Genomic DNA, 13,331 nt, shown 5'->3' on the forward strand with positions numbered 1-13,331 from the left:
TGCAGCCAAGGGATCCCAGTCGAACGGTGAAGGTTGGGGCGGACATGGATGTAGAAATGAGGTGTCATTTGATAAGTTTGTTGCGTGAGAACGGTGATGTATTTGCTTTCTCGGCAAGTGAAATGCCGGGAATTCATCCTGGAGTAATGGAGCATAAATTGAATGTTAACAGAGGTTTTAGGCCTGTAAGGCAGAAAAAACGGAATTTCTCTACGGAAAATATAGAGGCCATAGAAGCGGAGGTTAATAAGCTTTTAGCGGCAGGGTTTATAGAGCCGTTTACATACCCAGAGTGGTTAGCAAATGTCGTTATGGTGAGGAAACCAACGGGAAAGTGGCGAATGTGTGTGGACTTCACCGACTTGAACAGGGTTTGTCCTAAGGATTGCTATCCGCTGCCACGGATAGATCGATTGGTAGACTCCACTTCTGGTCATGCAATGCTCAGTTTTTTGGATGCTTTCTCGGGTTATCACCAAGTCAGTCTACATAAAGCAGATAGACCGAAAACGGCTTTTATTACAGATGTGGGAGTATATTGTTATAAGGCAATGCCATTTGGACTGAAAAATACAGGGGAAACTTATCAAAAGTTAGTTGACAAAATCTTTGAGAAGCAAAAAGGCCGAAATGTTGAGGTGTATGTAGATGACACAATTGTTAAGAGCAGGGAAAAGAAGGATCACATAGCCGATTTGAAGGAAACATTTGAGACATTGCGGAAGTATCAGATGAAGTTGAACCCAGAGAAATGTGTCTTTGGTGTTCGGTCAGGAAAGTTTCTGGGTTTTATGGTTAGCGAGCGGGGTATAGATGCTAATCCAGATAAGGTGAGTGCAGTGATCGAGATGAAACAACCAAAAACAATCCGAGATATTCTAAGGTTAACCGGAAGGATGGCAGGGTTAACTCGGTTTATCAGCAAATCAGCTGACAAGGCACTTCCGTTCTTTGTAACTTTGAGGCAGAACAAGGCATTTCAGTGGGGAAAAGAGCAAAAAGATGCACTGGAAGTGGTAAGGAACCATTTAAGATCTCTTCCAACAGTGGCGAGGCCGGAAAAAGGGGAGTTGCTGCAGTTGTACATTTCGGCTTCCCCAAAGACGATAGCTGCAGTGTTGCTAGTGCAAAGAAAGAAGATGCAAATGCCGGTATACTTTGTCAGTCATGTTCTGAGTGCAACTGAAAGAAGATACCCGGTAATAGAAAAAATGGCATTGGCAGTGGTCATAGCGGCTAGGAAGTTGAGGCCGTATTTTGATTCACACCCAATAGATGTCCTGACAAACCATCCGTTGGAAAAATCGCTGCATAAAATGGATACATCAGGTCGACTGCTGAAATGGGCTGTAGAGCTATCGGAGTATGAGAGTTTCAATAAAAGCGCAGGCCTTATCGGACTTCATTGTGGAAACTACCTACAATGATGAGGAAGAAGAATTGGGAACTTGGCAGGTTTTAGTGGTTTATAATCCTATACTTATGATGTATTTTGTAAAAAAATAATAAATAAATAAATTTTTATAAATGTCAAGGTTAAATGTTTAAGATACCGAAATATCACATATATAATATTAGTTTACAATGTGGCAGGTATCAATAGATGGATCCGCAACATCAACTGGATCAGGGGCAGGGATAGTCATAACGGCCCCAGATCAGAAAACTTTTGAGTATGCGATCAAATTTAAGTTTAAAGCCACCAACAATGAGGCTGAATATGAGGCAGCCATAGCAGGGATCCAATTGTCAATAGCAGCTGAAGCAAAGAGAATAATTTTGATCACCGATTCTCAACTAGTGTCCAACCAGTATTCAGAAGAATATGAAACAAGAGAGCCGGCAATGATGAAATATACTGAAAAAATGAAACAGCTAACGGCACAGTTACAACATTTCGAAATCAGGCTAGTGCCAAGGGCACAGAATGCGCAAGCTGATGCTTTGGCAAGATTGGCATCTTCAAGTTTTAATGACTTGGAAAGAACAGTTATGGTTGAGGTTTTAAAGCAGAAAAGCATAGAGGAGAAATCAGAGGTGTGCTGTGTTGATAACAGCGTACAATGGTTTGACAAGATACTAGCATACTTACTCTATGAAGTTCTGCCACCAAATAGGGAAGAATCAAGAAAAATACGTAGGGACAGCGTATGGTTCATAATGTATCAAGGCCAGCTATATAAGAGAGGATTTTCGCTGCCATTACAAAGGTGCATAACGGATCTAGAATCTGTAAAGTTAATTGAGGAAATACATGAAGGCACCTGCGGAAATCATCTTGGTGCAAGAGCGTTGTCCCGGGAAGCAATGAGAAGGGGATACTACTGGCCAACAATGAATGAAGACGCCGTTAAGTACGTGAAGAGATGTGAAAAATGTCAAAAATTTGCACCCGCTATTAATTTGCCGTCCAACGATCTAACACCCATACTTAATCCAGTTCCTTTTGCACAATGGGGAATGGATATAGTAGGTCCGTTTCCCTCAGCAACGGGTGGAAGGAAGTTTCTCATAGTAGGAGTGGATTATTTTACAAAGTGGATAGAGGCGGACCCAGTGGTAAAGATAACTGCATCGGAAGTGAAAAAATTTATCTGGAAAAATATTTTCACAAGATTTGGGTTGCCTATGGCGATGGTTTTTTATCACAGAACTCAGTTTGACTGAAAGCCGGTCAAGGACTTGTTGTCCATGTATAAAGTGAAATTTGCATCTGCCGCAGTCTGTCACCCGCAATCAAACGGGCAAGCGGAATCGGCAAACAAACAAATAATAACGGCGATCAAAAAGAAAATAGAGGATGCAAAGGGCTTATGGGCCGATTTGATACCGGAAATTTTGTGGGCAAATAGAACTACAGTAAGAGAAGCAACAGGAGAATCGCCATTCAGCTTAGTGTTTGGAACAGAGGCGGTTGTACCAGCAGAAGTAGGGTTGCCAACGTTCAGAATTCAACATTACTGTGAGGATCAAAATGACTTGCTTCTGCGGCAACAGTTGGATTTTCTCCCTGAAATACGGGAGAAAGCAGCAGTCAGATCAGCCGCCTTCAAAGATAGAATGTCGAGGGCCTATAACAAAAGAGTCGCATATCGGCCGTTAAATAAAGGAGATCTAGTGCTGCGACGAACAGCGGCCACAGGGAAAGGAAATGAAGACGGAAAGTTGACAGCTAATTGGGAGGGACCATACCGAATAAGGGATATGGTGATGCAAGGATCGTTTTATTTAGAAACAATAGAAGGAAAACCGTTGAAGAATGTATGGAATACTGCGGTATTGAAAAAGTATTATGTATAAGTTTAATGAAATTTTGTATCAATAACGGCAATAATTACAGTGGGAATACATATGTGTTTTATCGTAAATTCTACCGATTGAAAAGGCATCCTCTACTTAACAAAACATCGTTAAGTAGGACGGACAGCTAAAAACCACTTCCGTGAGGGTAATAAAAACGCAACCTGATCAGTTGTATTCATTACCTTACGAGGTTGCTGGTTCAAAATATAATTCCGGTAAAATCAAATCGAGTATACGCCGACAAGAGGCGTAGCTCTGATAATGATAACCGGGAGGGTGCTTGACTGACTAAATTAGTGCAGCAAGCGACCGGTATTATGCTCTGAATCAGTAACACATGATATATTGTAGTGCATATGGCTGTACAGCAGGCATATGCACTAAGGAGGCAAGAAGTATGGAAAAAGCTTAATTTAATAAGCACCTGCTTCAAATTATCTTTTGTCTCAACTTTTATCTTACTGACGAGATGGATATAAAAATGGGAATAAAATATTGAGCTCAGAATGTTAAAATTAGGGCGTTAAGACTAGTAGAGTAGTAATATAAAGTTCATAAGTTATCAATAATAAATAACGTTGGCAGTTATAAAAATAGCGTAAGTTACTAAAAAGAAAAAAACGATTAAATGTTGGAAATAGTACGAGAACAATCGACAGGCACCACCACAAAAAGGGCATATGCCGATAAAGCAGCTTTAATATACAAAAAATAGTTTGATAAAAACGGAAAAAACACTTCAAACTAAGACCGATAAGGTCCAACAACACAAGACCCACAAGAAGATGTCGGTGATGACTGCCCGCCCCTTCAAGATTGTTTATTATCAGACGTCGGGGAATCCAAAATGCTAGGATCTTTGAGGCCTTCATTGGCGCTTGGCTCTGCGTTGAAAATATCCTCCTCAGCAAATTCCTGTTGTTCAAAGCCGGAAGGAATCTTGAAGGCTTCATCATCAAAGGCTTTTTCAACCTTAGCCCAGTCTTCCTTTTTCCAACCGGCGGCTTGGGCAATACATCTCTGCGCGGCTGTCCAACCGCCATCAAAGCGATCTTGTAACCGTGTGCAAAATTCTTTGGAAGCCAAGTAGCGACCGACAGCTCTTTGCCGAATACCTGGCTTGTCAGCCTCCATTTTCTGAACCTTCTATTCAAGATTTTGAATTTTTGCCTTAGAATCGTTGAGGTCTTTCTCAAGTATAGGAAGACGCTCAAGAGCAAGGTTCTTTTCGGAAATTTGGCTCTTCAGCTGTTGAACCTCGTTCTCAAGTCCTTCAGCCTTGCCAGCTTTGTCCTTCAGAGACGCCAACTCCAGGTCATCTCTCTTTTTGACCTCTTTCAGCAAATTTAAAGCCTTGTCAGCATTGTCTAAGGCAGTTTGTAAGGCATTCTGGTTGGCAGAAGACTGATGATGTTGCTCCTGATAGTAGCAGTACATCTCAACTAGTTCCGTACCAGACATGATAGCCTACGTATAAAAGTTGTCTCAGTATAAGAACATAATACAGTAAAATAAAAAATAATTAAAAAATAATAATAAACTCGTAGCCGAGTTATAACAATTTTACCCGTACAAATAAAGTATCACGGTAAAAGTAAAACAAATAAGTACCTTCATCATATTATGCATATGAACAGCAGCAAGGGGACTGATTTCGCCCATCGGTCTATCCAGGGGAGGAGCCAAGTTGCATAAAAGCCGATATCCGAGATTACCACCTTGCATCGGATCGTCGGTATAAAGAGATTCATTTCGGTACACGTCAAGGTTTGGCTGCCATCGATCCCCAGAATGGCCAGGGGGGACAGAGAACCCTATCAGAACAACTTCCGGAAACCTCCCTTCTGGGCGCTCGATCCATTGCTGAGATCGGTAAATGAACCCAGGAATGCTGGTATCAGATCCACCAGTCGTAATGGGGATGTTTGGACCAGCTGGTAGAACTGTCTCAGTAGGTTGCGGCGGGGGAGATTCGGAAGTTCGAGTGAGATCTTCAATCTCCACCCTCTCGGCCATCTTTTTGGTAATTGGTTCGGTTTGAACCACTGTCTTGTCTTCGACAGTAGAAGGCTTGGAAGGCTGAGAGGAGCGTGTGGTTTTATTGTCATCTGCCCTGGATTTCTTCTCAGCCTGGATGTCGGATACCCTGGTGTTCGCTGCTGCGACATTACCACCTCGACGATTTCTCAAAGTGGACAGTTTTCTCTTCTTTGACTGATCATCAGCCATCTTTTCAGCTTTTCTTTTTGGATTGACTGGGGAAGCGCGACTGCAATATGAAGCAAGTGTGTCGTAACTGGGGCTGGGAGCTCTAGGACACCTCCGAATAACCCTTTTGCCGTCAGCTGACAATCCAAGCTGCTTATTATCTAGCTTGTCAACACCTGTTACACATATAAAGGGGGGTTAAGGTTAAGATAAAGTTGGTATTATGTAGATAAAAGACAGCACAAAATCAAATCATAAACATAATTACAAATAGTGGGTTAGTACCATAATAGTCAGTCCAGCACAGACCGATGATGAGTCTATTTTATATATATTTTATTCCCCGTCCCACGGTCATATTTGTGCTTATTTGAGCTCTGCGAAGCTATTTTTATTACTAATATACGTTTTCTAGCGTTTTTGTAGAGTTGGTATTATTTTGTAGGAATTTGCAGAATTGTGACAATTTCAGAGCTTATTAGACCACTACAAAGATATTTGAGTTTCATCGTATTTTATGATCGAATAATTTAAGCCCAAGACCGAGTTAAAGGAATTTGGTTCGGTGATTAAGGGCTCGATTCAATAAAGAGGTCCAAAGTTTCAATGTTTAATTAATATCATGAACCAAATTAGTGTTGCAGATCAAGTATGAAATAAAGAAGCTTCGGGCCAAAGGCAAACGAAGCCAAAAAGGCCCAACTCGCTGCTATGGTGACCGGGCCCGATCGGGTGCATATATTTCTACCGCATTGTTGCTGGCGTGATATTACTGCCTTCATGAGTTGGGGTTCTACTAATATTGGGCTTTGTTCTTAAAGCCCAATAGCCTTTCCTTTGTTGAAAAGTAGTAGTACGTAGGGTTTGGAGTTAGAAGTAGTAGTATTAGACTTTTGTTAAGAAGAATAATAAAATAAGAATTTTAGTGAGGATAGGATTCTTTCTTCCTTATAAAGAGGAGTAGTAGTAGTATTACGGGGGGTAGGTTTTTCTTTTCATAAGTTTTTTTTAGTTTAGTTTTAGATTAGTTTTTTAGTTTTAGTTTTCTTTTCTCTTTCTCTCTCTAACTTTTCTTTCTCTCTCCTCTTAATTAAACTCCTAGTATTTCTTTCTCTTTTGTTTCTCTCTCTACAACTCCTGGTTTAATTCCATCCTTTATTTAATCTTTTTCCTTGATCATGTCTTATTTAATTGCTTTGTTTAATTTAGATTTAATTATGTGTGAGTAATTTTCTTTCTAGGGTTTATGGGGATCCATAATTAATATGAAGGGATAATTTGTTATTATTGATTATTGATATTGCATGATAATTTCTTATTGAATTGTTTTAATTCTTTGCAATTAGATTATGAATCGAGCAGATGTAATTTGATTGTGAATGTTTAGCAATATTGAATTGATGATTCGAGCAGATGTTAATTTAATATTAAAGGCTATTTTCAATAGGAACTTAGGTCTAGTAAATTGCGAGAGCCTGTTAGATCTATGTTGATTAATAAATTGCGAGAACCTGTTAATCATGTTATCTGTGCATTGTTAATTATTAATTACTTCGTTTTATCCCGGAATATTAATTATTGGTGAACCTGTGACCCTAGGCTTCCTTATTATTGATTCTTTTCTCCCTAAACTTATTCTTCGTAGTATAGAATTCATACCTAAAAATATTGGTTACTTGGATAATTTAGATTATAATAATTAATTAGAATTAAAAAGACTTGTTTCCCTGTGGAGTTCGACCCTACTTCCCTATCTACTGTAGTTAGTGATTTAGGTAATTATTTTTTATTAGGGGATACGACTTTACCCTGTCAACCGACATGTGACAATGGGGCATTGCCGAGAATGTATCCCACATTAGGAACCCACACTTTTGGAGCAAGGCGAGGTCTACCTTCATCATCTTGGGATTCAATAATGTCAAAGTAATTGACAACTCTAAGTTCATGGCGACCGAGTTCCCTCTCGGGAATAGTGTCAAATCGAGGATGTGGATGATAAAAAGTTCTCCGAATAGGATAATCATCGGGAACAGATAAAAAGAAAAACTTTTCTTGCCACCCTTTACAACTAGATAGCTTAGGGTGAACGGTATATTTTCTAGAAGCAGTATACAAAGATCACCAACCCTCAGATTGGCCATCTCTTTTTAGGGTCATCAGCTTCCGAAAAGCATTAAGAGTTAGAGGAAAATTTCTATACAGCAAAACCCACACAAGAGCGATTACAGCACGAATTGTGGGAGGGGTTAACTGAACTAAGCAGACGTTCCAAGCTTTTAAAATTTTTGCTACAAATGGGTGAAGAGGAAATCGTAAACCAAAATCAAAATGCTTAGCATAAACGGCAACATGACCAGCAAGGCAATCAAGAACAGAAGATCCTGCGGCCGGAAGATAAAGGTCATAGCCGTTAGGAAGATTATAAAATCGCTTGGCACGACGACATTAATCTTTCTCTGTTGCGGTTTTTCGGAATTTCTCGCTTATTATGGCTTTCCCTACTTTACTACTCCTCGGCAAGACAAGAGGTTGCCGAAAATCATTGTCATCGGTCTCAGAGTTGTACTCTTCATCCAATCTCTCCTCTTGAATTATTTCTGTGGTTAAGTCAATGACATCGTCCCTACTCTCGCCGTCAGAGTTGTCGTCATCTTCAACCGAATTTATTGCGGATTCATGAACGGGAGATGGTTGGTCTTCAGGCCGAGGTGGGGGGACACTCTTCTCTGTCGGAATCGGAAGAGCTAGGACTTACCACCTGACCTTTCCCAGGTTTTTTACTTGATTCAGCAGCTTCTCTGGCCGCAACCTCGGGTTGATAACTTGTTTGCTTCATTCTCGGCATAAATGTGGTATTTACACCAATGTTCCCAACGTTAGAGCCGTATTGGTCGAACCGCGTGTTGTCAAAACTCCTCATATGATAACGGACATTAACTGGTTCGATATCAAGAATTTCCGTACCCTCCGGAATACATGGGTTAACAGGGCGAGTAGCCTTCTCACAGTCGGCTAGTAATTTGTGACGATAAAAGGCTTTCTTTTGCTCTTCTGGAGATAACGGCTGAAACGGATCGTCAATATTGTCAGATAGGGAAGAAGCTGTCCCTCCAGAACGGCCGAGGTCTTTACCCAATGATTGTCTAATAAGACGACGCCTAACAGTGCTTAGGGAAGGGAGTTCTTCATCAATACTACTATTGGACATCTAAAATCCTAAACTTAAAAAAAAAAAGGGAGATATAAAAAATCGAATTATGAAGCATGTAAATCCTTTTCTAACAAAAAGTATGATTAAAATTATGTAAATACCTTAAAGCTATTCGCCCAGAGTGCAGAACTTCAATTGCGCTTCTAAATAACGAGCAGACAAATAGGCGGTGGCTTGCTATGACAGCGATGGAGATGAAGATGGAAGCCCTTTTCCTGAAATCTCAGTTTTTAAACCGACTTTTCGCTTTTAAAATAAATGAGATGTGAAAAATAAAACGCAAATTTTGTAAAAAGGAAGAAACTGATGTGACGTTTGAGTCAGAAATCCAATGGCTAGGATAATTTGTAGAATTTAAATGCAAATTGATAGATTAGCAACACGTGTCCTACCCCATACCATGTTTCCCGCTTAAAACCTAGCAAACGATTCATCTCCTAAACGATAGCGTTTTAGAAGTTCATTTATTAAGTAGACCTTGTGTCTTATTGGCACACAAGGTCACTTGGGGGGAAAACGGAGTTTTTCGCTCCCAGTTAGTTTATTAAGTAGACCTTGTGTCCTATTGGCACACAAGGTCACTGGGGGGGGGGGGGGGAAACGGAATTTTTCGCTCCCAGTTAGTTTATTAAGTAGACCTTGTGTCCTATCGGCACACAAGGTCACTTGGGGGGAAAACGGAGTTTTTCGCTCCCAGATAGTTTATTAAGTAGACCTTGTGTCCTGTTGGCACACAAGGTCACTTGGGGGAAAAACGGAGTTTTTCACTCCCAGTTAGTTTAATAAGTAGACCTTGTGTCCTATCGGCACACAAGGTCACTTGGGGGGAAAACGGAGTTTTTCGCTCCCAATTAGTTTATTAAGTAGACCTTGTGTCCTGTCGGCACACAAGGTCACTTGGGGGGAAAACGGAGTTTTTCGCTCCCAGTTCATTTATTAAGTAGACCTTGTGTTCTATTGGTACACAAGGTCACTTGTAAAACGCCCACGAAAATTACAACAAATATTATAATAGATACACTTAACAGAGTGCAAGAAACATAGTACTAAACTAAATTAATTGATCACATAATTTTATAATATGAAAAGAAAGTAAAAACCTAGCATGATATAAAGTGAGAACGTCGATCGATAATCTAACGTCCTCACTTGGGGGGCTAGTTGTATGGGATGATATATGACGATGGCTGATATCATCTAAAAAGGAAACATATCGGCCAGGCAAGGGCTGATAAGCTTTAAAAAGAAGACATATCGGCCATATTGGGCCCTACAGTACTTGGCACGTGGCAGTCTTTTTGTTGATACTTGGCGAGAAAAGCCTTGCATGCCTTATAGCCACCCGTCACAAAATTTATTATAAATAGTAGGTTAAGCTTCATTAAATGGTAAGCATTAATTACTCTCTCTCTACTTTCTCTCTCTCTCTTTCTCTTTCTTCTCTCTCTCTCTCTTACTTATCTTCTCATAAACATTTTCTAACTTTATCATCGGAGTGGTTATCCCCGGATCACCCCGGGGTTAGCTGACTTCTGTTCATTGTGTAGGTTCTCAGCTTGCCGATAGAAGTATCAGGATCTCAGGTTCGGGTTTCCGGGTTATCGGATCATACATAAACATCTATAATATAGAAGAAAAATTAAACAGTTCATCTTATTATTTGAACTTTTAACAAAAAAAATCTCACTTAGGTTTAAACACAAATTAAAGGGTTATTTGACTAAAATATTAACCAAATAAAATTTAATATATCATATCCCTAATATATAAAGCCGGTCTCGCAGCCAGGCCACAAGATATCGACACTAGGTATTTCAGTTTTTCACCAAGTGTCGTGTCGAGCCACGTAGCCGACAAATAGGTATTATTGTGACACATAAGATGCTAACTAAGCGAATTTTCGATAGCTTTTTTTAAGATAAAAATGTTGTGTAGTGTTTTATTATCAATATACTTCGAATATTTCATACATAAAAAATTAATTATAACTTTTAATATATATCTTATGACTCAGTACTATATTAATTATAAAATTTGTTTTTTAAAGATCTATTTATAATATATATTAATAAAAAAATAGAAAATTAATTTTAATCAGAAAAAATAATTTTAGTTTGGCAAAAATACTTTCAGTTCATTTGAAATAATTTAAGTGCAATAAAAAATATCAAGTTAATAATAACATAGATATCTATTTACAAATAAAACTACAATAACTACACTATTATATAAATAAGCGATATAATATCGTATGTCTAAATATTTTACATTATCAAAAGGGGTTACATGATCGTATTTAACATTCAAGCTAAAAAAATTTGGACAATACGGGCATCGCCTGAACACAAAACTAGTATATATATAAAGGGAAGTTTTTCCCCGAATTTTTAGAGAGCCATGTAGGATACAATTTTCTTAGCGCGTCATGTAAGATTATAAATTTTAGTGACAGCTAATCAAAAAAGAATTTTGTAAATTCTTTTAAATTAAATAATTCAAATGCCACATATAAGCAAAATTGGCAAATAAGATTTTAAAATTTAAATGAATTAAATATAAAATATTATTTTTTGAGATTAAGAATTTGATCTAAATATTTAATGATTTAGAGAAAACTCACAATTTATTATTTTCAAATAAAAATATTAAATGATATACTACATAAAACGAATAAAATAACAAATTTTATCACATTGATGCAAAAAATATTCGTTTTCAAAAAATAGAAATGATGCACGGGCATCATCTAATATTTGTATATATGTGCAATATATGTATAATATATAATATATTATATAATGTGTTGTCTTTATGAATTTTAAGTCATTATGAAAGTTTATATAAATGTTTTTATTAATGATTTAGGATAATAAATTTATCTACTTTTGGTTAAGAATTAGCGTAAATTGATTTGAACTCACTTGTTGAAAAGGTTGATCCGGCACTGGCTCGTTACTGGTTGTTTCGTCATGGTAATGATAAACAACAACCATAATATAGATAAATTTATTCATGCATTTATGTTCTTTTTTTCGTCGGTCATTCCAATTCCGGTAGTCTTTGAATCAAAAGGTGAATTATATAATCTAAACATACCTAGAGACTTCCACGAAGATCTGAAACTGTATTAGTTAAAATGATATATAGTTTGGTTGGTGGTGTACTTACGGGGTTCATAGTATATTATTGTCCACTCAACCTTCGCAATTTAAAATTTAGAAAACCTGACTGAAGAAACAACATCTTAACAACCTAAATTCAATCCATAAATTTGTAAGAAAAGAATTTCAGTTTTTAAGCGTAAGAAAATCTCTTTTCTACATTTTTATAACAGAACTCGTCATGGTAATGATAAAAAAAGGTAAATTCATTCATGCGTTCATTTTTTCCATTCTGATTCCGGTAGTATTTGGATCAGAGAGTGATTTTACAACATAAATGTACTCGAAAACTTCCACGAAGTTCCGGCAATTGTATTGGTTAAATGGATATGTAGTTTGGTGGGTGGTGTTCTTACAGTGTTCATAGTATATTATATAATATATATTTATTGTATTTACGTTATTTTAAACCAATTCGAGTTCATTTCGAAATCGAGTTGGTTTAACAATTGACGTAATACAGTATTCAAGAGTAGTATTACAACCAATCAATAACTATGTACTAAAAGACGCACCATTAATGACACGTGTCATCTCTTGATATGACTTGAATGTTTTTTATTTTAATTTTTTTGCTGAATAAAATTGTATTAAAGAAACAAATCTTTTACAAAAATATAATATAATATAATATATATATACATAAAGCCGGTCTCCCAGCCAGCCCAACAGACAATGACACTTGACATTCAAGTTATTCGCCATGTAGGCAAAAACTAGGTTTTATTGTGACACATCTATATAATGCTCAGGAAGCGAATTTTGGATAGATTTTTCAAGATAAAATTGCTATATAGAGTTTTAATTGTGACACATATGATGCTCAATAATATACTTCTAATATTTCATAGATACAAAATTAATCATAATATTTAATAAATACCGTATAACTCGGTGTTATTTCCATCATAAAATTCGTTTAAAAAAGTTCTTTAAAATTAGAGCCATTTATAATATATTAATTTATTTTAAAAAATAATATTAAATATTGGTAAAAAAAATACTTTCAATAAAAAATAGAAAATATGTAAAAATAAGTTCTAATCAGTAAAATAGATTTTTATTTACAAACAAAACTACAAAAAGTGCCCTACTATACAAATTATCAAAAGGGATTATATGACCTTTTTTTTTTTGACGGGATATATGACCATATTTAACATTCAAGCCAAAAAGATTATCATAAACTTTTATTGGGCATCGCCCTGGCACAAAACTAGTCATATATAACTAAAATATAAAGTTAAACTTTTAGTCAAGCCACGAGACAACGACACTTGGCGTTTCAACTTAGTGTCGCTTTCCGTCAAGTGTTGCCACATATGCAACAATTATGTATTAGTTTGATGCGTAGGATTTATTTGGATGTATTTTTTATGAATTAAAAAGTATTTTTTTTAATTGGATATATAAAAACTACCCCGTAGGATAAAAAAAATTAGTTT

The 13,331-nt window shown here is 37.0% G+C and overlaps 2 protein-coding genes across 2 annotated transcripts; both read left to right on the forward strand.

Annotated features, from left to right (window-relative positions):
- The first annotated feature begins 1,584 nt into the window (after positions 1-1,584).
- LOC145637067 (uncharacterized) lies at positions 1,585-2,667 on the forward strand. The gene has a single exon (XM_081688581.1). The coding sequence runs from the start codon at positions 1,585-1,587 to the stop codon at positions 2,665-2,667; it is 1,083 nt and encodes a 360-aa protein (XP_081544707.1).
- A 24-nt stretch (positions 2,668-2,691) lies between these two features.
- On the forward strand, positions 2,692-3,300 carry LOC145637073 (uncharacterized). The gene has a single exon (XM_081688585.1). The coding sequence runs from the start codon at positions 2,692-2,694 to the stop codon at positions 3,298-3,300; it is 609 nt and encodes a 202-aa protein (XP_081544711.1).
- The last annotated feature ends 10,031 nt before the right edge of the window (positions 3,301-13,331 follow it).

The sequence above is a fragment of the Chenopodium album genome, chromosome 1, assembly GCF_948465745.1.
Source record: "Chenopodium album chromosome 1, dcCheAlbu1.1, whole genome shotgun sequence".
Classification (NCBI taxonomy): domain Eukaryota; kingdom Viridiplantae; phylum Streptophyta; class Magnoliopsida; order Caryophyllales; family Amaranthaceae; genus Chenopodium; species Chenopodium album.